Source organism: Echeneis naucrates, chromosome 21 (assembly GCF_900963305.1).
Source record: "Echeneis naucrates chromosome 21, fEcheNa1.1, whole genome shotgun sequence".
In the NCBI taxonomy this organism is placed as follows: domain Eukaryota; kingdom Metazoa; phylum Chordata; class Actinopteri; order Carangiformes; family Echeneidae; genus Echeneis; species Echeneis naucrates.
In genome coordinates this window covers 22,815,905-22,840,847 of record NC_042531.1, presented here as the reverse complement: position 1 = coordinate 22,840,847, position 24,943 = coordinate 22,815,905, and the positions used below count along the sequence as shown (strand labels likewise).

The 24,943-nt window shown below is 41.7% G+C and overlaps 1 protein-coding gene across 2 annotated transcripts in view; it reads left to right on the top strand.

The window, feature by feature from the left end:
* pde9aa (phosphodiesterase 9aa) overlaps window positions 1-24,943 on the top strand; it is a 44,076-nt gene that overhangs the window by 2,277 nt on the left and 16,856 nt on the right. Inside the window, exons 2-5 of one of the 2 annotated variants that reach the window (XM_029530413.1) lie at window positions 246-316; window positions 12,857-12,934; window positions 15,169-15,212; window positions 24,374-24,428. In XM_029530413.1, the coding sequence (XP_029386273.1) occupies window positions 246-316; window positions 12,857-12,934; window positions 15,169-15,212; window positions 24,374-24,428 (248 nt within the window). Of the gene's footprint in view, window positions 1-245; window positions 317-12,856; window positions 12,935-15,168; window positions 15,213-23,637; window positions 24,429-24,943 lie in introns of those variants that run through there. The other variant, XM_029530414.1, reaches the window with a different exon arrangement.

Sequence of the window (24,943 nt, the reverse complement as noted above, 5' to 3'; positions counted from 1 at the left end):
TTTTTATTTGATCTATTCATTTCTTCTCTTACATGCAGTTTGCACAGGGTTGCTGTACACATTTACATTACACTGTAGGTGCACCACATGTGACAAATAAAGATCTTGAATCTTGAATGCATGGAAACAGAAAGTCTCTATATCTCAACAATGACTTGAAGGAGATGTATGTTTAATCATCTCTAATATTGTAACAGTACATTTTTTCATTTTTGCATGGTTGTGTGTCTGTGGTCGTCTCTCAGGTTGTCTTCAGCAGATTATGCAGCCCCTGTGACATCAAGGAACTGTTCTGCACAGCCCTGGGTGTGCCAAGGTAACACACACATACACAAAGGCAACTGTGGTAATGCCAGGTCCAGGTCTCACAGTCAGGTGTCTTACTGGCAGTTTAGTGCAGGTCTTTTGTGCCCAGCGGGCAGAGTCAAGGATCAGGTAAATTAGGTCAGAAATACCCTCCACCCATAGTTAATTAATTCATCTTCTACCACTAATCCTTTTTTGGGTGCTGGAGTCAATCCCAGGTCACATGCAGTGAGGGTGGAGTACATCCTGGACAGCTGGCCAGGCAATCACAGGGCCAACACAAAGAGACAGACAGAGATGAACAACCACTCACACTAATACTTACAGACAATTTAGAGTCACAAATGAACCAAACCATGCATGTTTTTGAACTGTGGGCGGTAACTGGAGGAAACCTAGGTTCAAAAGCATGCAAATTCTGCCCAGAAAGTGTCAAAATGAGTGGAGTGTATTACCCTAAAATGCAGACAAAAAAACTTCAAAGACAATTATTATGAGTAGGCAAGGACAAGTGTGACTACAGCAGTACTGGGTGGGGTTGCTGAGTGGAGGATCGATCGAGGAAGGGGATAGTGTTCTAAAGGCTGGAGGAGCGGTGGAAGCAGGAAGGTGGGTGGCTAGACTGAACAGGGCAGTGACGACTCTGGGATTCATCATCACAACAAGAGTAGAGGAACTGCAGACTTTTCCTTGCAAAGAAAAGGTCAATCATCACACGAACGGTAAAAATGAAGAAAGACCCAAAGCATGGGGAGAGCTAAACATTTATACTTGAAGAGCACCGCCAACCCAAAGGTGTGTTTTCACAAGCTCTGGTCTGCTGTAGTTGTCGGTGCCGTCTCCCTGGGGTATGGTTCACACTGGAAGCATCCTGCAGCGTTTTGTATGTTGGTGTTAAAAGGTCTAGACATCACAATTAAACAACCCTAAAGGATCTGACATCCTGGATGGGAAAAGGGAAGTGGGGTATCTCAAGTAGATGAAATGTAAGGAACTGAAATTACAATTACAATTCCTCCCTTTTGATTATTAATTGATCAAAAAAGAAAAAGGAAAGAGAAACAATGACAAACAACAAAAAAGAAAACAACAAAGAAAAGAATGGAACAATAAAAGAAATACAAAAAAGGTCACAACTTAGCTAGGGCACAAGTCTTTGAGGTGGTAGTGTTCTACTTCAGAGATCAGTAGGACAGTCTTTACATTTGGTAGCATGTTGAGCGGCGCATCATATGGGTCTGGTGGCCCATTGACTGTGAGTCTGAGTTGTTTGTACATATCCAAGCTTATATTCAATTTCAGACCAATATGTGCCTGGATCAGTTGATTTGACATTGGAAATGGTTATCTGGGCTCCATTGGAATTTGGAATTTTTGTTATTATGAAGCGGTGGAAGGGCTTTGTCAGTGGCGGCCACAATCAAGTGCCAGTCACGTGGGCCGCAGGGATCTTTGCATAGGTACTTGTCATATTTGGTATAATATGCATGGATTTCACCTGATTGCCAAAAGTCGGGATAAACAGTGCAGGTGAATGTTGCTCTTTGTTCTTCTGTCAAAGTGATGGTCTTTGCCGATTTGTAGGTGTAGGTTTTGTGTTGTTAGTCCTAAACGTCTAGCTGGTGTCTGTTGAATTCACAGAGTTATTCCTTGTGTTGTTCTTGCATTGTCCGTTCTCGTGTCTTTCATCTTCACACTGTCCAGGTTGGCAGCTGCGTTCATCTGTTGGCTCTGGGACCTTCCTGCAGTGGTTGGCGAGAATTCACGTTTTTCTCGAAGAGATCTTCACAGCAGTATGCGTTGTCAAGAGCACCTGGAATGGACCTTGCCAGCATTTTGAGTGCTAGTGCTTTATCACCACCCGGTCACCAGGCTGGAAGTCATGGAATGGTGTGGAAGCTGGTGGTGGAAGGGCTGATTTTGACAGCACCTCCACTGGCATTGATATGCACAATGTTGTTTGAGTTCAATGGCAAGAAATTCACTGATTTCGGGTTATTGGAGAATTGACAAAGTGCGAGCCATTATCGCTACTCAATTTAGTTGGTATTCCCCATCTAGGAATAATTTCCATTAACAAAGCCTTTGCTACTACTTGGTTGCTTTGGTGTTTTGCTGGAAATGCTTTAACCCATTTTGACCACATGTCAACCATCACTAAGCAGTGTTTCCTTCCTTCTACTGGTGACAGTTCTATGAAATCCATCATCAAATATTCGAATGGTCTGTCGGGCGGTGGGTGTGCAGCGTGTGTGATTGTTTTGGTTTTGCCTGCGTTATGTGTTGCATAAACCATAAATGATTGACAAAACTTCTGCACATAGACTGAAAGAGTTATAGCATCCAATATCCCCTCTTTTGACTCATGGTCCAACCTGTGTGCCAATTTTGCAAAGTCTTTACGGGTGGCGCCACAGCGTCTTTTCTTGTGAGGTGCCAAAGGACTAGACTGCTGTTAGGGAGCTGGGAATAGAGACTGGAATTGAAACAAATAATGGATCAAGGATAGTGGGTTGGATTGCAGCTCTTTTTGCAGCAGCATCAGCTCTTGCATTTCCTAGGGAGATGGAATGAGTTGTTAGTATGAGCAAGGCATTTACAAACAGCAATTGACTTTGGAAGCAAAATGGCATCTGGAAGAGCTGCAACCTTGTCATGATGGAGAACTGGTTTTCTGTCAGATTTTAAGAATTGTCTATGTTTCCATAGAGTGCCAAAATCATGCACACCAAACACCAAATGCATATCTAGAGTCAGTGTAGATATTTACAGTGCTCGCCAGTTTGTATGCCTCTGTTAATGCTGCCAGTTCTGCCACTTTTGCAGAATAGTGAGAAGGGAGTGAACCTGAGTCAAGAGTTTCATGATTCATGACAATAGCAAATCCAACTTAGTTGTGACCAGTTTGTGGTTCACATGAAGCAGATCCATCTATAAAAACAATGAAGTCAGTGTTGTATCTTTGCCATCATGCTGTGGAGAGGTGAGAAGTTTTTTGGTCAAGTGAAACCATGGACACAGCATCTGGAACCAGGAGAGTTACATCAGAGTAGCCCACTATGTCTCTGGAGGCCATAACTGCCTTTTCAGCAGCAGCCACAGCTCTGAGACATCTTGGGAGGCCTGCAGCCACAGGATCCAGTTTTGAAGAAAAATAAGCTACAGGGCGTAATTTATTTCCATGATCCTGCAACAAAACAGAAGTCATACATCCATTTTCCCATCTACAGTTTGAGTGAAAGGTCTGGTAGAGTCAGGTAGACCCAAAGTTGGAGCAGTCTGTAAGTCAAGTTTTCGTTCATTGACAGATTGTTCAACCTCAAGAGTCCATGTCATCTTGTCTTTTGATTGTAGACCTGTGCTGAGTATGAGGGAGGCGAGTGGAGCTTCAAGAATGGCAACGTTTTAAATGAACTGTCTACAGTAACAGTACAGTATCATTTGTTTTTTTGGGATGGATCTTGGAAGATTCTGAATTGCGTCCACTCTTTTTTGGTGAAAGAGTTTTCCCTTCAGAAGTAATGATATGACCTATGAAAATAAGTTTTTTCCTGGACAAATTTAAGTTTAGACAAGCTGGCTTTTTGACCACTATCAGCCAGATGTTTCAACAGTTTTACTGTGCCGGCTTCACACTGCTCTTCCATCAGACTGCAGATCATGATGATCACTGTACTGTAACAAAGCAGTGCCTGAAGAGTGAAGAAGAGATTCAAGACTTTATCTGAGAGTTTCATTATAAATGGTGGGACTTTCACAGTTACCTTGGCGCAAGTGAGTGAATGTGTAGCCCTGTCCATGTTGAAAGCAAACCAAAATTGACTTTCTGGATGAACACCGAAGAAAGCATTTGAAAGGCTCACCACTGAAAAGAATTTTGCTCTCCCTTGGAGAGTAGTTAGTTTAGGGGCTTTGGCTAAGTTTGAACAGACGTGCATCATGCCAACCGATGCAGGAAATTTTAACAGCTGATGCGATATCTGGTTTCAGTCCACTTAGGAAGCAATTACAAAGATGATCCTAACCCTAACCCTAACCCTTCCCCTCCCTTCTTATCCTAAGCTTAACCTTGTGCCCAGTCCCCAATCCTAACCCCCCTTTTCCTTTTATTCTCTTTATTCTCCCCCCCCCCATTTTTTTTTCTTTTTTTCCCCCTTTCTTTCTCCCTTTGAACAGAGACAAGGCCTCTGAACCTTGTCTTTCTCCCACAGTAGACATCTTTTTAGTTTGTTCATGGCTGGTTTAAACTCCTGGCAAAATATGAAGAATTGCTCAGCAAATATTTTACCTGATGCTGTGGGGTTGGGTAGACGTTGAAAGGCTGCTGTGACATCAGCAGAAGTCCATGGACGGAAAACCAGCATTGCACCTGCTGATCCAAATACTTCAACCATGGGCATGTTGAAGGCTGCATTTTTATTGGGATGGTGCAGTCTACGTGCAATTGGAGAAGAGGGGTTGGTTGTGGAGTTTTGTGGTGGAACAGCCACATCGGGATGAGCTGCTCCTGAACTTGTGTTTTGTTGTGGCATGGTGCAGTCTGTTTCTCTTCTTTCGTTGGACATTGCAGAGTTGTATGGTGGTGGAGCTGAAGAATGAATTGGTGAGTTGCCGTCAAGGTCAGGATCCAGCTTCAAAGCTGCCAACTGTGAAAACAAAGAAGGCAAGATTTGCAAGTCTGGTGTTCTTTTTGTATGTAAATGTTGCTTTTCATTGGTTTCAACTTTGTCCCATTAAAAGGGTAGTTGTTTTTGCAATATTTTCATGTTTCATGCCTCTGCTTCCCCTTTCCACATTTGTAAACATTCTTTTAGACCTTCTATAATTTTTTTTATAGAACATTTATTTTTCTTTCTCATTTCTCGTTCTTTTTCCTTTCTTTTTTACTTCAACCAGTAGTATGCTTATTAAACTGAGGGCTCCCCTAATTGAAAATCCAAACTCAGCTATCCAGACATTGAAATATTTCTTTTATCGGACCCTCTGGAGGTCCAACCTCAATGGAGCCTTTACTCTCCATTCCAAATGTAGAGGTCCTGCAATTACAATAAAGATGTCTCTGTAAGGATTGCTTCGTTCTATGCTACAAGCAATAAAAGCCCCTAAAGTTTTTACACTTTGAACCCTGAGTCAGACCTTGACTTGTTGTGGATAAGTCAATCGTGGATAAAATGAAAATATTTAGCCAAATTAAAATCCCAAATTTAATTAAAATGATTTAAATGTCAATATTTCAATGCTCACCAGATGAATTTCGTTGAATTATGTTAGTGGAATCCCAGCGATGATGAACCAGGGCGTCTGTGGACACTCCTCCCTTCTCAGAAGAGGATTTGAGGTTGGAGGCAGGAAAGCTTTTTCTTCGAGGATGGCCTGTCACTGTCCATGTTCTGTCCCAGGTAATCACTCGAGGGATTGACACCAAGTTGTTGTGGAGATTCTCTGCTGCTGGGGAAGAATTAAATAGAGACTTCTGCCAGTCAACAAGTTGTATTTTCCTTGTACACGAGCAGTAAAAATGAAGAAAGACCCCAAGCATGGGGAGAGCTAAACATTTATACTTGAGGAATGCCCAAAGGTGTTTTTTTTCACACCTTCTTATCTGCTGTAGGTGTCTGTGCCAACTCCCTGGGGTATGGTCCTCACCCGAGATATCCTGCAGGGTTTTGTATGTTCGTGTTAAAAGGTCTACCCATCACAATTAAAAAAACCGAACAAGAATCTGACATCTTGGTGAGGAAAAGGAAAGTGGGGTGTCTCAAGCAGATCAAATGTAAGGAACTGAAATTACAATTACAGGACTTAATTGCAAAGAGAGAGCAGAGTTCAAGACACATAGAACAAACTTGCTGTGAACATGAGTCATCTGGAGCCAAGGTGTGATACTACATCGATAAGCAGACAATCTGATCAAGAGATGCAAACTTGACCAAGCTTCAATACAGAGTGGAGATGGCTTGATTACTTCTTCTTCTTCTTCTTCTTCGTCTTGGTGTTTTATGGCGGTTGGCAAAGATGTGATGGCACATTACTGCCACCGACTGGTATGGAGTGTGGATCGGGAATCTAAGTTAATTGTACTAACTCAAATTGCCACCTGAATGTAGGTGGTGGGCTGGTGTGCAGGTGAGTGGTGACTCCAGCTCCCCCCAGCTCCAGACAGACACACAAACAATAGAAGAAGACAAGACAATAAAAGGGGAGGAAGAACAACCAAAAAAATAAGATCCTGACAAACACCCCCCCTTCACCCCCACACCCCCGCTCCCAATGGGAGCCTCCTGGAGACCTCCAGGACACATGGAACCCACAGGGTACTTCTTGAGGGTTCTCAGGGTCCAGCATGAGGGACTAAGAGATCCAAGACTGCTCGCGAGGAAGACCCAACTCCCATTCCCCTGCTACCCGTTCCCTGGCTCTTCTGTCGCTTGCATCATGCAAAGTGAGCTGGGTGAAAGCAGATGATGGAATTCTTTTAAGTTTAAAAAAATAAGATGAAAATGGACAGCAAAAAACCGTGCACAATTTTTTTCACACCAATCATGACATTGCCAGCTAATGCTAGCAAAACTAACTAACTAACTAACTTTTAGTTAGTAGTTTCCCTCTTTTTCCATTGTGCTCTGAATTTCAATATTGCATTGCACACATTTAAAATTTTGTGTTGTAGTAGAAAGAGGCAGTTAAGTGAATTTGCTTTTAATTACCATTGTTCCTTCATAACTATTCCTCTTAATTTGTTATTTAAATTAAACATGTCTTTACACATTTTATGAGTAAAAGGAGAAGGCAGTTCTTAGTGAATTTGAGATTAATTTCCACCACTATTTCATAACAGCTCTCTCCGTAATTTCTACTTTAATTTCAGAATTTCTTTGCACATATTTTTGTCTGTATTCCAATAATAGAAAACAGTAGACAGTAGACATACACTAATAAAGCAGCAGTGCTTTTTGCCATGGAGAGGCTTCACAGGTGTGGATAGACATAGCTGAATACAACAGGGTGATAAATCAATGAATAAAAATCGGCTTATATCTGAACAATTGCCCTCCTAATCAATCAGATATTGTAGCCCGCTGTGTCAAACGTCCAGGAGCCTGCGCACTTTGAAGGCAGGTTGATCACCGATGACTCTGTGGAGGGGTCTGCCAGAGGGCAAAGGTCACTGCTGTGGACAAGCTTCAACTGAGAGACATGAAAAATGGGGTGGAGTTGGGGAGCTAAAGCCGGACAGCTGAATGTGTGATTATCTTGACAATTTTCAATGGACCAAGGTAATGGTGGGAGCAGTTCCGGCAATCAGTCCTGAGGTGGATGTTTTTGGGACATAACCAAACTGGCTGTCCTGTGTGCTATTGCGGAGCTGGAATTCTGTGTTTATCAACCACTTGTTTTGTCAGAGGATTGGAGGAGGATGGCAAGTGTTTCGTTGCAGATGTTTTGGCAGTGTTGGAGATAATGTTGAAATGAGGGGACTGAAAGTTCGTCATCTTGAGAGGGGAACAAAGGTCATTGGTATCAGAGATGCCTCAAAAGATGACATACCTGCGGCAGAGCTGAGCAGTGAATTATGGCCACATATTCAATCCAGGGGAGGAATTGCTATATGTCTGTTAGTCTGAAGGTTACAACCAGCGGTTAAACTGACTGTGGCACCCAGGGCATGACAGAAAGCTTGCCATACCTCCTGGAGCAGACCAGCAGGAGGTGAATAGTAGGCTTTACCACAGGTACAAACAGGCTTGAACATAGGATCTGAGGTCTTTTCATTGTAAGCCACCAGAAGTGTTTGAGGAGAGACAGGGTGTGATTGAGTCCAGGATGGTAAGAGAATTTACAAGTGTGCATCCACTGAAGAACTGGACAGAATCAGGGACAAACACACACCACCAGGATCTGGCTTGGTGCGCTGTGCTTCCTGGATCTGAGATTCATTCTCACAGGTAATGGGAGTTATCACCTGGGAGGCGGGCAGGATGATCACGGGCTCAATGGAGGCCTCCTCAGCGCTGCTCTGGCAGGAAAGGGCAGCCAGCTTGATGTTCTAAGAGACAGAACAATACATGAAACTAAATTGACTAAAGAAAAGGGACCAGCGAGCCTGTCGGGAGTTGAGGTGTTTAGCAGACTGAATATAGGCAAGGTTTTTGTGGTTAGTCCAGCCCACAGATGGCAACTCTGACTCCTCTAACAAGTGTCACCTCTTTTTGGCAGCCAGCAACTCCCAATTCCCAACATCATAATTCCTTTCAGCAGGGCTCAACTGGCAAGAGAAAAAGGCACAGGGAAGATGTTTCACAGCTGGCTCTCGTCTCTGGGATCGGACTGCACCAACTCCTGTATCTGAAGCATCCACTTCAACAATAAACTGCTGACATGAGTCAGGATGGCTGAGTACTGGTGCAGAAGTAAAAAATTGTTTCAGTTTAGAGAAGCCTGAGTTACCTTTTTGGACCCACTAGAATTGTACAGAGGAGGAGGTTGAAACTGGAGTGGTTTGGACCCAAATGAAGTACACAGGAGAATGAGAACAGCTGGTAATGACTTTTATTGTCAGGGAGCAGGACAGAAAAAGTCTGTAGTTTGTAGAGCAAGCCATGCTTGCAGAGGTGCCAATGAGGAGCAGAAGAGCGGTCGGAGACAGGGGAGGGGTCGAAGCAAGAAGAGCAGCCCGAGGAAGCGGAGGAATTTATCAGGAGCAGGCAGAGAATGAGCTGGGGACAGGTGGATGAGTCGTAGCCGGGGGAGCAGAAAGAAGCCAAGGACGCTGAAGCAGAGCTTATGGTTGGGGCTGAAAGGCGGGTGGGTATACCAGGGGGCAGACATGAAGAACAGGTCAGGAACAGGCAGGGACGGTAACAGGAGATCAGGCAGGGACAGAATGCTGGAAAGTCTTGCACAATGCAGAACAATCTGGCAAAGACAGAACAGTTAGTGAGGCTCTTATACAGAACTGACTGGGAGGAATGAGCTGCAGCTGTGCAGCCAGCGAGTAGAGTTGGCCTGAGGAGGCAGGTGTGCCTGGCCTGTAGAGTGGAGAATCACTGCAGCTGACTGGAGGAAATTGGGAGACGCCGATTGTGACAGAGGTAAAACAGGTTAGGGGGGCAACCATACAACTGAAATCCCTGATGAAATGGTGATTTCCAAACCCCAAGAACGTCTTATAATTAAACCCATAAAACTGACCTCCTTGTTATAAAAAACACACTACTTTGCCTTTCTGCCTGTTCTGCAATGCATGGCAAGACTGACATGCTCCTGGTGCTCCTCTAGGGACTGAGAAAAAATTACAATGTCATTGAAATAGAAAAACATTGAATATGGCTTGGAAAACTGCTGGGGCATTTGTAGGGCATCATTAGATACTTGAAATGAACCAAAGATGTGTTAAAAGCTGTATTCCATTCGCTCCCCTCCTTCATCCTTACCAGATGATAGGCATTAAGTTGCAGGTGAAGGCTGCATCAATCAGGGGTCATGTTTTGTTGTTTCTTTTTTTTTTTTTTTTTGACAGTTACATTATTTAGCCCACCAAAAAATCAACACAAGGTCTCAAAAAGGAGTCTGTCTTAGACAAAAAGAAAAATCCAGCTCCCACTGGCAAAGAAAAGGGCCAAATTATACCTGCAGCAAGAGAGTCCTGGATGTACACTGCATGCAGATTTATTTGGCAAGTAGGATTTTTGATGATTAATTTTATTTCTTAACAACTATAGTGCTCTTGCTCAATCCAAAATGTCAATAAAGCTCAAACTTCAATATTTATGAAAGTAAAAGTCATGTCTTGTCTCAGTGTGCACAATTAGCAAATATCTGGCAAATATTGGTGTGCAGAATTATTAGGCAACTAAATGAAAAACAAATATTTTCCCATCTCACTCAAGGAAAATAATGAACAAACAACAAAAATTTTACATTTCTAACATTTCCACAAAAAATAAATAAAAATCAGTGACCAATATTGCCACCCTTCTTTTCAATAACCATCACAAGCCATCCATCTATGGAGTCTGTCAATTTCTCTATCTCTTGACAATTAGCGTTTAATGCAACAGCAACCACAGTGTCCCAGTTCAAAGAGGTGTACTGCTTTCCTTCATGGTAAATCTCCTGTTTATGAAGAGACCATGAGTTATCAATAGGGTTTAAGTCAAGTGAGGAAGGGGGCATGTCCTTTTCCTGTCATCTTTAAGGCCTTTACTGGCAAGCCATGCAGTGGAGTACTTAGGTGCATGTGATGGAGCATTGTGCCACATAAAAATCATGGTCTTCTTGAAAGATGCAGACCTTTTTCTGTACTACTGCTTAAAGAAAATGTTCTCTGAAAACTGGCAGTAGTTCTGGGAGTTGATTTTAAGTTCTTCTTCAACCTGAAAAAGTCTACTAGCTCATCTTTACTGATACCAGCTCATACCAGAACCCCACCTCCACCTTGCTGGCATCTGAATTAAAGTGGAGCTTTGTACCTGTTACTGGTCCACCCACAGGCCCATCCATCTGGTCTGACAAGAGTCACTCTCATTTCATCAGTACATAAAACCTTTCAAAAATCTGTCTTCATGTATTATTTGGCCCAGTCTTGATGTTTCAACTTACGTGTCTTGTTTAGTGGTGGTCGGATTTCAGCCTTCCTTACTTTGGCCATGTCTCTGAGCACTGAACACCTTGTACTTCTGGGTACTCCAGGTAGGTTACAGTTCTGGAATATGCCAGCATTGGAGGACAATGGGTTCCTAGTAGCTTCACGCTTGATTTATTTATTTTTTTTTAATCTTTGGCAGTTAATTTGTATCTATTTTTTTCTTTCAACCCTGTTGACTTTTTGCAACAAAGCGTTTGATAGTTCTGTGATCACAACCCAATATCTTTGCAATTTTTCAGCCCATTTTGCCTGAGGAAAAGAATCTGCCTAATAATTATGTACACTTTGATATGGGTGTTGATCTCCTTAGGCCCCACCCTCCCTCATTACACAAATACACATCACCTGATATGCTCATATCCAATAAAAATTCAAGTTTATATAGCTTGGAGTTGGAAAATATTTACTACCAGTCGAAAGTTTGGACACACCTTGCTAGAATAGGAAAGCATTATCTGATCATGTAACTACTCTGGATGGTATTACTTTGTCCTCCAGTTCCACTGTTGGGAATTTTTGTCATTTTTGATCAGGAAATGTTCTTTGTCCCACATATAAAACAAGTCTCTAGGATAGCCTTCTTTCACCTACACAATATTGCTAATATACTAGATTACTATATACCTCTAGACCAGACTATTGTCATTCTTTACTATCAGGATGTCCCAACAAATCTCTAAAAAGCCTTCAGTTGATTCAGAACGCTGCTGCATGAAAATTAACAGGAACTAGAAAAAGAGATCACATCTCTCCTGTGGCTTCTCTTTATTGGCTCCCAGTAAAATTCAGAATAGAATTTGAAATCCTTCGTACAAAGCTCTTAATGACCAAGTTCCATCATATCTCAGAGAGCTCATAGTTCCTTATTGTCACAGTAGGTCACATCGCTCTCTGAGTGTAGGTTTATTAATGGTTCCTAGAGTCTCCACAAGGTAAATGGGAAGGCAAATCTTTCAGTTATCTGGCTCCTCTTTGATGGAATCAACGCTCAATATCGATCCGAGGGGTGGATTCTGTCTCAGCTTTCAAGATGAGGCTTGAAACCTTCCTTTATGACAAAGCTTACAGTTAAAAATTTCTGGTGAAATTAGTCTTTTTTTCTTTTAGTTGTGCTGTTGCAGGCCTAGACTGCTTCGGGTTGCACTGAACACCTGCCTCTCTCTCTTTCTCTCTTCCCCATGCCTATACATTACAAGATTGCATGTCTCTAACTTTTTCTTCCCATAGTGTGTGTTTTGTCCCTCCTGTCTTCTCTCTTGTCCCTGTTCTACAGGCACTTAATCATCTCTGCTCCATGTTCTCACTCAGTACCTGCTGCTGCAAGAGTTACCTTTAGTTAGTTTACTTTAGTTATTACACAATACTACTAATACTATACTACTACTACTAAAATTGTTACCACTTCTTCTACCCTACTACTAATTTTTACTAGTGTACTACCAAGTTGCAGTCACTGTTATGTTTTGTTTGTATTTTCCATGGCATCTTCTCTTCTTGCTCTTGCTCCATCTGCACTGTCACTGCCTCTGCTTCTCTCTGCTGCTGCTTGTTATAATTGGCACTATACAAATACTTTTGAATTGATTTATTGTCAACCACACCTTCTTGAAAACTCCATCACAAACAGAATCCCGCTGATGATGAAGTAGACACTTAACACACTCACACTCAAGCACAACATCTGACAACAGTCAGGGTGAGACTCTAATGAAGTAATAGGACCCTCTGGTTCTCAAGAACAGCATCACCCCTAGTATAATGTGCAGTGTGGGTACAGTGACATATACACTGCACCTACTGGACACTGGACAGATGCTTTTCAGGATGGTTTTTCGATGAACAGGTCATAGATACGTGTTCATGGTGCCCAAATGCATTGTAAAAAGTGTTTTTGTCACACAGGAACACCAACCTGTCCCTGCTGGATTCCTCTGGAGCCATGGTGTCAATCGACCCCACCATGCCACACAACACAGAGAGGTACTGCTTGTTTGACTCCTTACATGAGAACTTGACTATATTCAAGTTTACATACAGATCACAGATCATCAGATTAAAACAGGTTCATGAGAGCCAACACTACTGAGACACATACTAGTTTCTGGGATGTTCTCAGTCATGGTGGGCTGTGAACTACCAGTTGGCTTTACTGGACATGTTGCAGGTCTAGTGAGGTGGTGGAGATCTGGAGTTTGTGTTATACGTCTCAATATTTACAGTGGCACATTGCACAGACTAGAGAGGGTCCTGTTGGAGTCCAGACCAGAAAAGAATGCTGTGTATTAATCCACTGACAGATAGAAAATAGAGCAGAAGCATTTTTCTAATGCATATGGAAGTCCTGTTTGTCTATGCTTACAGTCAAGAGAAATGCTACATTCAACAACATGCTAAATTTTAAAAGGTGCGGCAGGTTAGAGCTGAGCTACTAATTCACCTGCTTAAGTAAATCACTGTTGTATTGTTTGGTAGATCCACATAGCTAGATTGGACCATACTCTGAGACTTTAGAAGAGATATGATTGGATGAATGTATTTATATTACTTTGATCAATCAATAAGTAATGTAATATATGATTGGTATGTCTGAGGCAGAAGTGTGTTGTTGATGTTAAGTTTCTGAGGCTTAAGGGCAGACATTGGGCTGAGCAACACATAATTCTTGTAGTAAATCTTTTTTGATTGCAAAAACATGCAAGCAGGGATGTCTGGAATGGAAGTCTGGCCTGTTCCCCTAAGCAAGAGAGTTAAGCTTAGGCACATTCTCAGGATATGTAATTAATTTAGTCCACTGCATCTCCATTGGACTTGACCACTCCAGGAGGCAGATTTTCTTTGTGCCCCTGCTAAGCAGCTTCAGCAGAGGGAGCCACCTTTACAATATCCTGGGAGATACAACTGAAGTTGATTTTCCCTGCATGATATGGAGCTGTCCAAGGCCAAGCCCTGATGGTTCTTCCACCTGGCTACAACATCTCCAGTCCTGTTGGGCAGCTCAGTGATGCAGCAGACCTGTTGGCAGGTCTCCATGCCAACAGGGATCCATCCCCCAAAATCTGCCCATGGTTAAGAGGACTATGTAGAACTATTTCCAGTGATCACTGGTTGCAGGTGTTTTATGTTGACTTGCCCTTGTACCACAAAATAATTATCAGACCTCTGGAGATTCTCTGTGGTTTGGTGGTATCACATGCTACTGTAGATAATTTGATTACTGTTACTATGATTGCTGTAACTTTGGCTACTGTTACTCTGCTGTTAATGGGTTAGTTTTGGTTAACTTGGTCAGTGTAGTTATTTTTACTGTGGTAAATGTTAATGTAGTTACTGTTACTGTGGTTATGGCAGTTACTTTGGTTGCTGTACTTACTTTGGTTAATGTGGTTACTGTGATTTCTATTACCATGGTTATTGTCACTGTGGTTACTCTTACTGTGGTTCCTTGCCCGAGACTTAACTTTCTCAGTGAACTATGGCCATTATGGCTGAGAATCCACACAGATTTGTGTTTCCCTAAGTTGTTTACAGTTCACAGTTGACCTGCAGTGAATTTGGGTGAACCTTCTCACACAATCAGAGTATGAATCACACAGAATATCAAGAGACACGAGGACCAGACGAACTAAAAGGAGCAGATTGAACATTAGCTAACGAATAACATGGTTTTAAAGTCACGACACATCAATGATGATTTTAGTTAATAAATGATTTTCCTTTTATCTTTAAAATTGACTGTACGCTGTGTTCATCACAGGAGAAGAACGTGTGATTGGTTCTGAGCCAGTTACTCAACTTCCAGCCATATTTGAAATTGCCATTGTCCTAACAACACTTCAACTGTAAGATTTAAGACGCTTTAGCAGAGAGCACAAACTCTGCATAAACCATTAAACAGTAACTCTGTCAGTGAGTCAATCCGTCAATCAGTCAGAAAAACATTCAGTCAATTGCAGCATGTTTCACTGAATCCTTTTGTGGATTCCTCCCAGCATGACTTAAGGTATAGCTAGAGACCTGAATATCACATTTACAGGCATGCTGATGGCAGATGACACCTTAATATGTGTGTGCGTGTATCTGAGAGTAAAACATAATCTTGGTATTATTAATCTTTCCTGTGAACACTGCCACTGTCTGCTCTGTGGACGAATTTATTTTAGCTTCACATCACCTCCATTTTCAGTTATCTGTGCCTGTGTCCTATTGTGTTTAAGATCACCGTACCATGTGGTGCCTATGACGGGAGGGCAGCTTGCTGGTGAGTTCACAACACATTCAGACAGATCTTTTAAATGTTATGCTGGTCTATGAGCATGTTCATCTGCATATTCAGTTGAGGTCATGGGAAACATTTACCTCTGTGACATATGACAGTCTGTGACTGGTTGTGTAGTGGTGTGACAATGTGGCAGTATGAGATAATGGCAGTGTAGCAGCATGACAATGTGGAAATTTGTTATTGTGAGACTGTGGTAGTGTGGCAGTGTGTCAGTCAGAAATTATGGTTGTATGGCAGTGTGATACTATGATAGTGTTGTTGTTAGACATGTATTTCTACAGGTCCCCTGTAGAGTGAGTCAACCTAGAACAGCCCAGCACATCCAACAGCCAGGATTTAGTCAGGGTGGCTGGGTGACTGTTTAAGACAAGCCACAACATGAAAGTTTGCATTTCTAACCAATGTTAGCAGAAAAGCCTCACAGTTTCCAGAGCCCAAATCTTAAACTAGCCAGAAACTGGGTCAAACCATATCATATGTAACAGGAAACATGTCAATAGCCTACAAAACGTTTTAACTGCATCAATAACAGAGTACAGTCAGACAACCAAATCTGCAGGGCAACCTCAAGAAATTAAATAAGAACCACGGAAAATGCACAAATCAAGCCTACCCATTAACAATAGGATTAAGTATCATCAAAAGTGCCACTATAAAAACAAATGAAGAATGAAATTACTAAAGAAATAAATAAATTCAAATGGAAATAAATGCACCAAAACATACAAAATTTATGCAGATAATCTAATTTGTAATTAGGGCTGAACAATTAATTGCATTTATGATAATATTGCAGGTATAGAAATAAAAGAATAGAATAATAGAAGTACAAGAAATGTAAAGTGGCTGTGGTAATGATAAAGTGACTTAACATAATAAAGTGACATAAAATATAAAAGAATACAAAAATGCAAAGGTTCAGAAACTTTGTTAAACAGTGCAGTATAGTACAGTGTATGTGGATGAGGTAGTGATAAGTGTAACATAAAGCATAAAGCCTGTCAGCATTGCAAAAAAGTGTAATTGTCTAGAGTGCAGATTTTATTGCTGCAACAGAGTGGTTTTGTACAGTCTGATAGCTGCTGGAATGAATGACCTGTGGTAGCGCTCTTTCTTGCATCATGGGTGCAGCAGTCTGTTGCTGCAGGAGCTGTTTAGTTCTCCCACAGTGTCATGAAGCGGGTGGGAGGAGTTGTCCAGGATGGATGCCAGTTTGGCCAAAATCCTCCTCTCACCCACCTCCTTAATGGAGTCTAGATAGCAGTTCAGGACAGTTCCGGCTTTTTTGATCAGCTTGTTGAGTCTCTTATTGTCCTTCTCTGAACTTCCTCTGCTGCAGCAAATCACTGCATAAACGATGACAGAGGACACCGGAGAGTCGTAGAAAGTCCTTAGCAGAGGCCTGCACACTCCAAAGGACCTCAGTCTTCTCAGAAGGTGGAGATGACTCTGACCCTTTTTGTACAGTGTAACCCTAACCCTAACCCTAGCACAAAAAAATTATTTATTCAATTCCAAATGCGCAATAAAACTAATTTAAAGCTGTATGTTCATTAACATATTGTAAGTTATAACTTGTCAAAAATATAAAAGCACCACTTAGAGTTGACACAAAGTAGTTCAATAGACTGACAGAAATACTTGGAGCTCCGATGTTATATTTTGTGCGTATACTTTTGTTGTGCACTAGTAGGGGCAATTTGGAGATTGGCAATTAATATCAATGATTGTGGAAAATGATCATTGCTATCTAAGAATGTTTACTGTAGTAAATTTCGGGGCACCACTCTGTTACCAGGGACCGATGTCCAAATTAGCAAAATCAATATACAGTCTCAGAAGGTTAATAGAAGGAGTGAATTCGAGCACTAATGAATCCAGCAATTGTCATAATTAAAGCCACAATAATCACAAACGACGTCAGATTAAACTATAACAGAAGAATTTGCAACAATAATTATGCAATGGTTAATTATAATTATCCTCACTCAGGATAAGTGGCTGTTATAATTCATTATCCAATTGCACACATCAGCTACTAACTACAATAGGTAACAAATCAAATCAAATAAAATCAGATTTATTTGTATAGCGCCAAATCATAACAAAGTTACATCAAGGCACTTTACATATAGAGCAGGTCTAGACCAAACTCTTTATAAATTTATTTAAAGAGACCCAACAGATCCCCCGATGAGCAAGCACTTGGCAACAGTGGCAAGGAAAAACTTCCTTTAAGAGGCAGAAACCTCGAGCAGAACCAGGCTCGGGGGGGGCGGCCATCTGCCTTGACCGGTTGGGTTGAGAGTGACACACATGTAATAAAAGTGGATTAGCAATATCGATAGCTTTAGTGATGGTGATAGCTATAGCAGTAACAGTAGTAATACCATATGCAGCAATAGTAATAGCAATGACAATCACAATGGCACAGCAACAGCAATCACGTCTTGAGTATGTGTATGTGTGTGTGGGGAAGAGAGAGAAGGAATGTGGGAGTGTGTGTGAGCAGTAAAGATGGCCGCAGAGTTACGTGAGTGACATCTTTAATGGCCAAGACGGCAATGGAGTGACGTCAACTACACACCCGTCGGAGCCAAAATGGCGACTGATTGCCGCGTGTGAATGGCGTGAACGAGAGAGAGAGAGAGAGAGAGAGAGAGAGGGGATGAGGTCCTTGGCCTAGTTACTGAAGTTGCTGTAACAGGGTACTAGATCGGAGATCACACAATCACAATCAAAGCAAGGTGAATGTAAAGTGTGTGAGGGGAAGAAAAGAGAAGGAGAAAGAGATCGTAGACAACATCACCACAGTTGATAATTACAGTTTCTTTACACAATAGCAGAGCTGGCGAACGGAGTTCACGGGTCAGGTATTGGTCCTTTAATTAATGATATTGCATATTCACTGATCATGGCGACAGCCGACACGAAATCTGTAGCACCAATCAAGTTTACAATTTGTGGGACTTAGAGGAAATAAAACAAAACAACCAAAAAAAAGCAAAGCAAAACACAACAAACAAAATTAAATGCACACTGTTCTCATTGTCTCTTCCCAGACATAAGCCTCTTACTTTTGGGACAACAGGGACGTGACGAGTTCACATCACAGAAGACGATGTTCTTTGTCAGCTTTGGGTAACAAAGTTGGTGTGCTGGTCTTCGCAGCACATGAGATCAGCTGAATGCGCGGCTGTCCGTGTTTGGTTCGATGGGAAAAAAAAAAAAAAAATTTGAAAAAACAAACAAAAAACATCCATCCTCCAGAGAGAATCTTCTCCAAAATAGGGCAGATAATAATAACATGAAGAAAAAGCAGGATCAACCCCTCAAAACTGAGGCACTTGGTTATTCGTAATGCCAATCTTCACTAAAGACTAACTACAATTGTTCCCTGAATGTTGTGCAATTCTGTTTGTTGTACGCATTTCAGTTTATATTCTATGGGATGATTCTTTTTACTTGTTGATGTTTCAATGAAAATAGTTAAAACTTTATAAATTATATACATTCAATCAAAAATTAGACCTGTTTTGTAATTGAATTTGACCCTTGGTTTCTAAGACTATAAAATTTTTAATTGTACATTATGCTCCAAGTCCAGTTTGTTAAATATGTAAATAAAACCATGTAAATAATTAACATTTAATATAATGAATGATATTTGCAGTAGTACTCAATTTTACACATAAGTGATGTGATGTTTATTTAAGAAATCAATTTAATCAACCAAAAATCGAAAGAGCCACTTGGGAGCTGAAAGTGCCAGAATTCCCATTGCTACCTTGTACCATAAGTCAAGGAGGAGGGCTTGCTGTAATATTTCGATCCACTTTATTAATCAAGTGTAGACCAAAATATGGCTCCAGTCCTTTTGAAAGGCTTATTTTCAGTCTCTTTCAATCAAAGTGGAAAATTGAAAAACTCTGCTGAGCCCATACATCTAATGACGGTGGCGGTTGCAATGTGGGTCCAGGTCCACCAACAGTTGCGAGTCCCTTGCAGTGGCCAGAATACCTGCAGTTTGTGCAGCAGATGTTCCTGGCTGTTCTCCCACTCTGATGAAGGCGATGGGCCTCCTAGAGGGTTTGGAACGCCTAGCCCACTCTATTCCTGCACTGATGGCTTCAGATATACCCTTGAGGGCCTGGTTGTGCCGCTAGCTGTACCAATCTTCTCTCAGAGCCCTTGCACAGCTGCTAAGGATGTGCTTGAGAGTTCAATGCTTGGAGCACAGTGGACATGCTGGTGACTCCACCTTGCCCCACACATTTGGCTTGAGGGGCTGGGAAACGCATCCTATACTGCCTGGATAAGGAATTTAATCCACTGGTGCTAAGCTTTTCACAGCTCAGCCCAAGTCACCCTCTTCTCAATGGGGTTCACCCATCTTAACAATGCACCCTGTTGCCTCATTCAAACCATCCAACACCACCTGCTGTTATCCACTGCTGCTCTCACTTTTACCTGGACAAGATGAAACTTCCTTCCCTTTGCTGGTTGGAATGTTGGGAGTAGAAAAGGATTCCAGTCCTGCCCTGCCTCGTGACACCACCAGGCTGTTGTGGTGCAGCCTTGACTCGTCTTGTCAAGACTGGACGGATGGATAGCCGGACTGGAGGTTGACGTCAGAATAAGCTTTCAGTTCCAAATAATATTATCAAAAACTCGGGAAGGTATTGGCGCTGGCCAAACGACGCAAAACCTTCTGAATTTTAAGAACAAATTTGGGAAAAGGGAACAAAATTCTTAAAGACTCACTTGTGTGAGATTTAATTTGAATTGATCTGGCTTGTTACCGTAACAAAGTAAAAACTTGTGAAAGAGAAAGAAAATTCGTTCATGTATGAACAAGAGTGGGAAACTAAGAGATAAAATAGAGATAAAGGAAATATGTAAAGTAAAGTAAAAACCCAAAAACTAAAGAAAAAGAAGAGCTTCAAAAGAGTAAGAGTAAAAGTTTCAATAAGTAAAAAGAGTAAAAGAGTTTGCACCACAGGAAACAGCTGTTATTTGTATAACAGAAAGGAGCTGACTCTAGAACTTTCAAAAGTGGGTTTGATTTTCACGTATGTATCCCATCATGGCCCATTCACATTTAATAACATACACAAACTATATAGTTATCCCTAGAAGTAGTTAATACTTAGTGGTATCAAACTAATCTATTGGTTTACATAATACATTTTAGTGCGATGGATGAGAGAACTGTGATATTTTTGATTTGGAGACAAAGTTTGTTTTTGTACTCTTTTATGTTGCGTCCCTGCTCCCCTAGAGGCACCCTAGGGGCATAACATAAAGTGCTAAAGTACTATTGGTAAGTTTAGTTTTGTGAGTTTGGTTGGTAGTTTCTACTTGGATAGATAGCATGGCTTTCAATTTTGATGATTTTGTACAGAATCCTGCGATAAGTAAGCTGGAAAAGTGCACAAAAGCAGATTTGTTCCTGATCGCTAACTTTTTTCAAATTAATGTGCCTTTGATTGCCCATAAGGCAGAAATTAAACAGTTTGACTGTTAAGTTGTTAGGAAAAAAACAATTATTCTAAACACGCATAAACATTTGATAACATGAGATTCATCTATAGCATGGTATATCAGAGGTTACAAGGTAGTTTTAATTCTTGGAGGATTCTGGTCTGGATAAGTCCTTAAGGAGCAGTAGTGTCACATCATATTCACATCAGAACTGGAGAAATACATCTCAGCTGTGCGATGGACTAGAGAGCTGTGATATTTTAAACATGCTTTAATAAGTTTAGTTGATTAGTTTTCAGTTCAGCTTGGTGTGTGAGGTGATTTATGACAGGGCCCTGTGTTTTATCTCGAATCCCCCCCCCCCCCCCCTTTTGGTCGGACAGTGATGAGTCCAAGTCATAGTTTTATGAGGCGGTGTGGGCTCTCCTTAGTGCCAGAGCCCTCCCATGCCCTTACCATGACTTCTTTATCTCATCTCTGCCATCCAGGGTCCGCTACAGCAGCTATCCGGAGGTCAGGTAACTTCCCCTCCCCATTGAAAGACATCGACAGGTCCTGCTGCTACAGCAAGGCCACCACCAAAACACTAATCGCCAAATACACAGCTAGACAAAGGATCTGGGGACAAAGTTCTCAAACTGTAAATCGCCACTGCTGTCAAGATGAATTCCCAGTGGTGACTGGACTCTCTCAGTTCACACACCACACACCAGTAAAGTAAAAGACTGCTCTTCCCTGTGAGCTGCTGCTGCTGGAAGAATTTAAAATGTGTCTTCCAGAAAAGATTGCTGTGCACTTGAATGAACAAAAAGTGGATTCATTGTCCAAAGCTGCTGAATGTGCAGATGAGTTTGCTTTAATGCACCATGTTGCTTTCTCACCGGTACAGCGCGAACACACTCCAGCTGTCGGCACCAGTAACAAGTTAAAACTTCAACGAGAAGTCCCCCACGCTCTGCTGCCACTTCAAATACCTGGTAATGTTTTTACTGCCATGAGACAGGTCATCAAATTGCTAACTGACTCTGTTGTTATCGCTGTAGAGCAGGACAGAGTGCCAAGAAGCCGAAAAGTGTGGGTTTTGTGCAGCCTGCTCCTGCTCAGCCTCCGGTCAGAACAGATGTTGCAGGTGATGTCAAAGAGAGTTACCGGCCTTGGGTGGTACTTGGACTGGGGCGTAACAGTGTTGGAGTGTACATGTGTAACTGATTGTTGATGGGAGTGTCATTGTGGGTGTGGTGGAGTGTGGAGCACAAAATGGCAGGCCTTGATGCCTAAACAATAGTTTCATCATTACGTACTACTACTCATTTCCCATTTATGCTCCTCTGCTAAAATCCCTTTTTTCGCCTAATGCTAATATTTACTAGTGCATTGTTAGTGATGACATACTTTCACGGCATCCTCTCTCCTGTTGTTCTTGTTCTCTCTCAATCCCTCTACACTCTGTCTGATTAAATTTGGACGGAGACTGATCAGGACCCAGAATAGTCAGGTACACATTCTTCATTGGCTGTGTGATTTAGGTTGTGGCGAACCATGGACCCAGACCCTGGTCCTTCAATAGGATCACATGTAGCAATAAAAGATTAAATATAGCAATACAAATAATTGCCATAGCCCTGTCACATGGATGTTCAGCATATTAAAGGTTTATTTGCCCAAACTGTCTTCACAACACACCAAGGTGATTGGAAGAACAGACAACCAAAGCTGGTTATCATGACATCATTTAATTACAAAAACTAAATGAAACAAGCAAATCACACATTCACTTAACTCACATATTTATTTAGTTGGAATGAAAGTAAAATGTCTAGAATAATCATTAGCTACTGTACAACAACTGAAGATGGATCCAATGCTGATCCAATGTTTTTTGTGTTTGTTTCAGCTTAGACACAATTGAATTTCAATGTAGATTTAATATTTCTGCCAAAGGTATAACACAAACACCTCTTGAGGCGAAATGGGAAAAGGAAAAAGCTTTGCAAGTTATGCTCAGCCATTTTTCACTGGCCTTAATGGCTATAAAACTGTCTGCAAATTGTAGGTTTAGGCCTACAGTATACTTCTTACAAATTCAGTTTTGTGCTGCTGCTGCCCATTAGCCACTGATAACGACTGTAGCCGCTAGTTTGAAAATGCCTATGGCAGCCCTTGCTAGCTTGCTACAATCCTGGCAAGTCAGGTGATGGTCAACCTTTTTGGATAATATCTAGTTTTTCCTGAAAAGGAAATCTTGAAAAAGATAAGCCGGTCTTCATCTTCACTAGCTCTGGCCATTTCCCTGCTCTCTAGATCTTCTTACATCTTTCATCTTACAACTTTCTTACATCTTTCTTCCCTCCGCTCACTCATTGTATTAGCAGGTCGCTTGACTTATATATATTCTCCTTGGTATTCACGAATACCCGAATGATGTCATTTTATGGTCCCGCCCACAAATCAGTAAACTATGATTGGCTACGACACCTGTCAAACTCAAATTCATGCTCACATGACTTAAATTACACGGGCCTTTGTTATAGCCACTTAGGTCCAGCAGGAGAAATTGCTGATTTAATAGCCTACCCAGATACCATTGGAAGAAAAATTGTGATTGGTCCATTTCTTGTTCTATTAACCAATTGTTTCCCAAGAAATATTAGTCCAAGTTTATAACAATGATCAAGAAATTATTACTAGTACTGACTGAATATAAATAATCTATCCATCTATCTTCTCCGCTTTTTCCGTTTCCGGGTTGCGGGGCTGCTGCAGCCAATCCCAGCTCACATTGGGCGAGGGGCAGGGTACACCCTGAACAGGTCGCTAGTCCATCGCAGGGCCAACACACAAAGACAAAAAGAGATGAACAACCACTCACACTCGCATTCATACCTACAGTCAGTTTAGAGTCACCAGTTAACCTGGACATGTATGCACTGTCTTTGGACGGTGGGAGGAAACCCACGCAGACATGGGTGGACACTCCACACAGAAAGGCCCCAGGCCAGGAACCAAACCAGTGACCTTCCTATGTGGGGCGACAGTGATAACCGCTACACTGGCGTGCTGCCCAAATAAAAATCATTGAAAATTTTAATTGAATAAATATATTTACATATGTAGTACAAAAATTCTTCAAATATTTTGTCTTAGGCCTTCACTGAATACCTTGAAGGCCCAGAGGGCTCCCCTCTGGATTTAGGTGAACAGGCTGTTTTGTGTTAGGTTTCCTTGTGGATGCAGTGTAGTAAACCAGTCTTTGAAGCTATTGTTGGGCTCAGTCAAACTGGTGTTGATTTCAGTCTGCCTCATTGCCTCCCTCACTGCAGTGCAGCTAGATTAATTAATCACAGAGAGGAATTTCTTACCTGTGATGACCTCTGACCTCTGCATGAAAGATAGAATGTGAGCAATGCAATGTAAAAACCACTGACAACCCACAATATCTTTTTTATTGGCCCACTGAGGTGAACTTTGCCCTCAACGCAACCTGAGCCAGTGGTGGCACTTTGTGTATATCCATCCTCTTCCTGTGTGTTTGACTCGTAAATACATCAAGTTGTCAGAGAGTCATGCTCACGCCACACACTGCAGGTTACCAGTGGTGAGACAATGTGTGTGTGTGTGTGTTTGTGTCTGTGTCTGTCTTTGTACTCTCTCTTCAGATAAAGAGGAACTCTTTCAGAATGTACTGACACAGGTAGCTGAGCAGTTCTCCAGGTAAGTGCCTGAGCAGCATCAGACTTCTCCGTCCTGTGTTTGGTTTTGTCCAACAATGAAGATCTTTCTTTAGAAGAGGCTTTGGATTTTTTCCTATTCAGACGGGGTTTTTTTCTGATGGTCCATCTTTGGTTGGTGTCAGGAGATAACTATTGTATAGTGTTAGTTTTTAGAGAAGGACCTAGACTCTGAGGAAGAGGAGGATGCAGTTTTCCTTATCAGCTGCATATCCATGTGACTGTTTGTGACTCTGTCTTTATTTTATTCATATCTGTCTTGTTCGACTCACTGTCCCACTACTTCAGACTAACTGCGCTGCTGCTGTTCTCTTCCTGTCTGAGTGTGCACAGGGTGTCCTGCAGGGTCAGAACCAAATTGCATGGTAGCAGTAGCATAATACTATTTACTGTCTCAAATAGAGATCTGGTTGTTAGAGTGCAGGCAGGCATGACAAAAAGTCATACATCACAGTCTGAAAAAATTTTGTTAATATTTATCAATCAACTGTAATGATA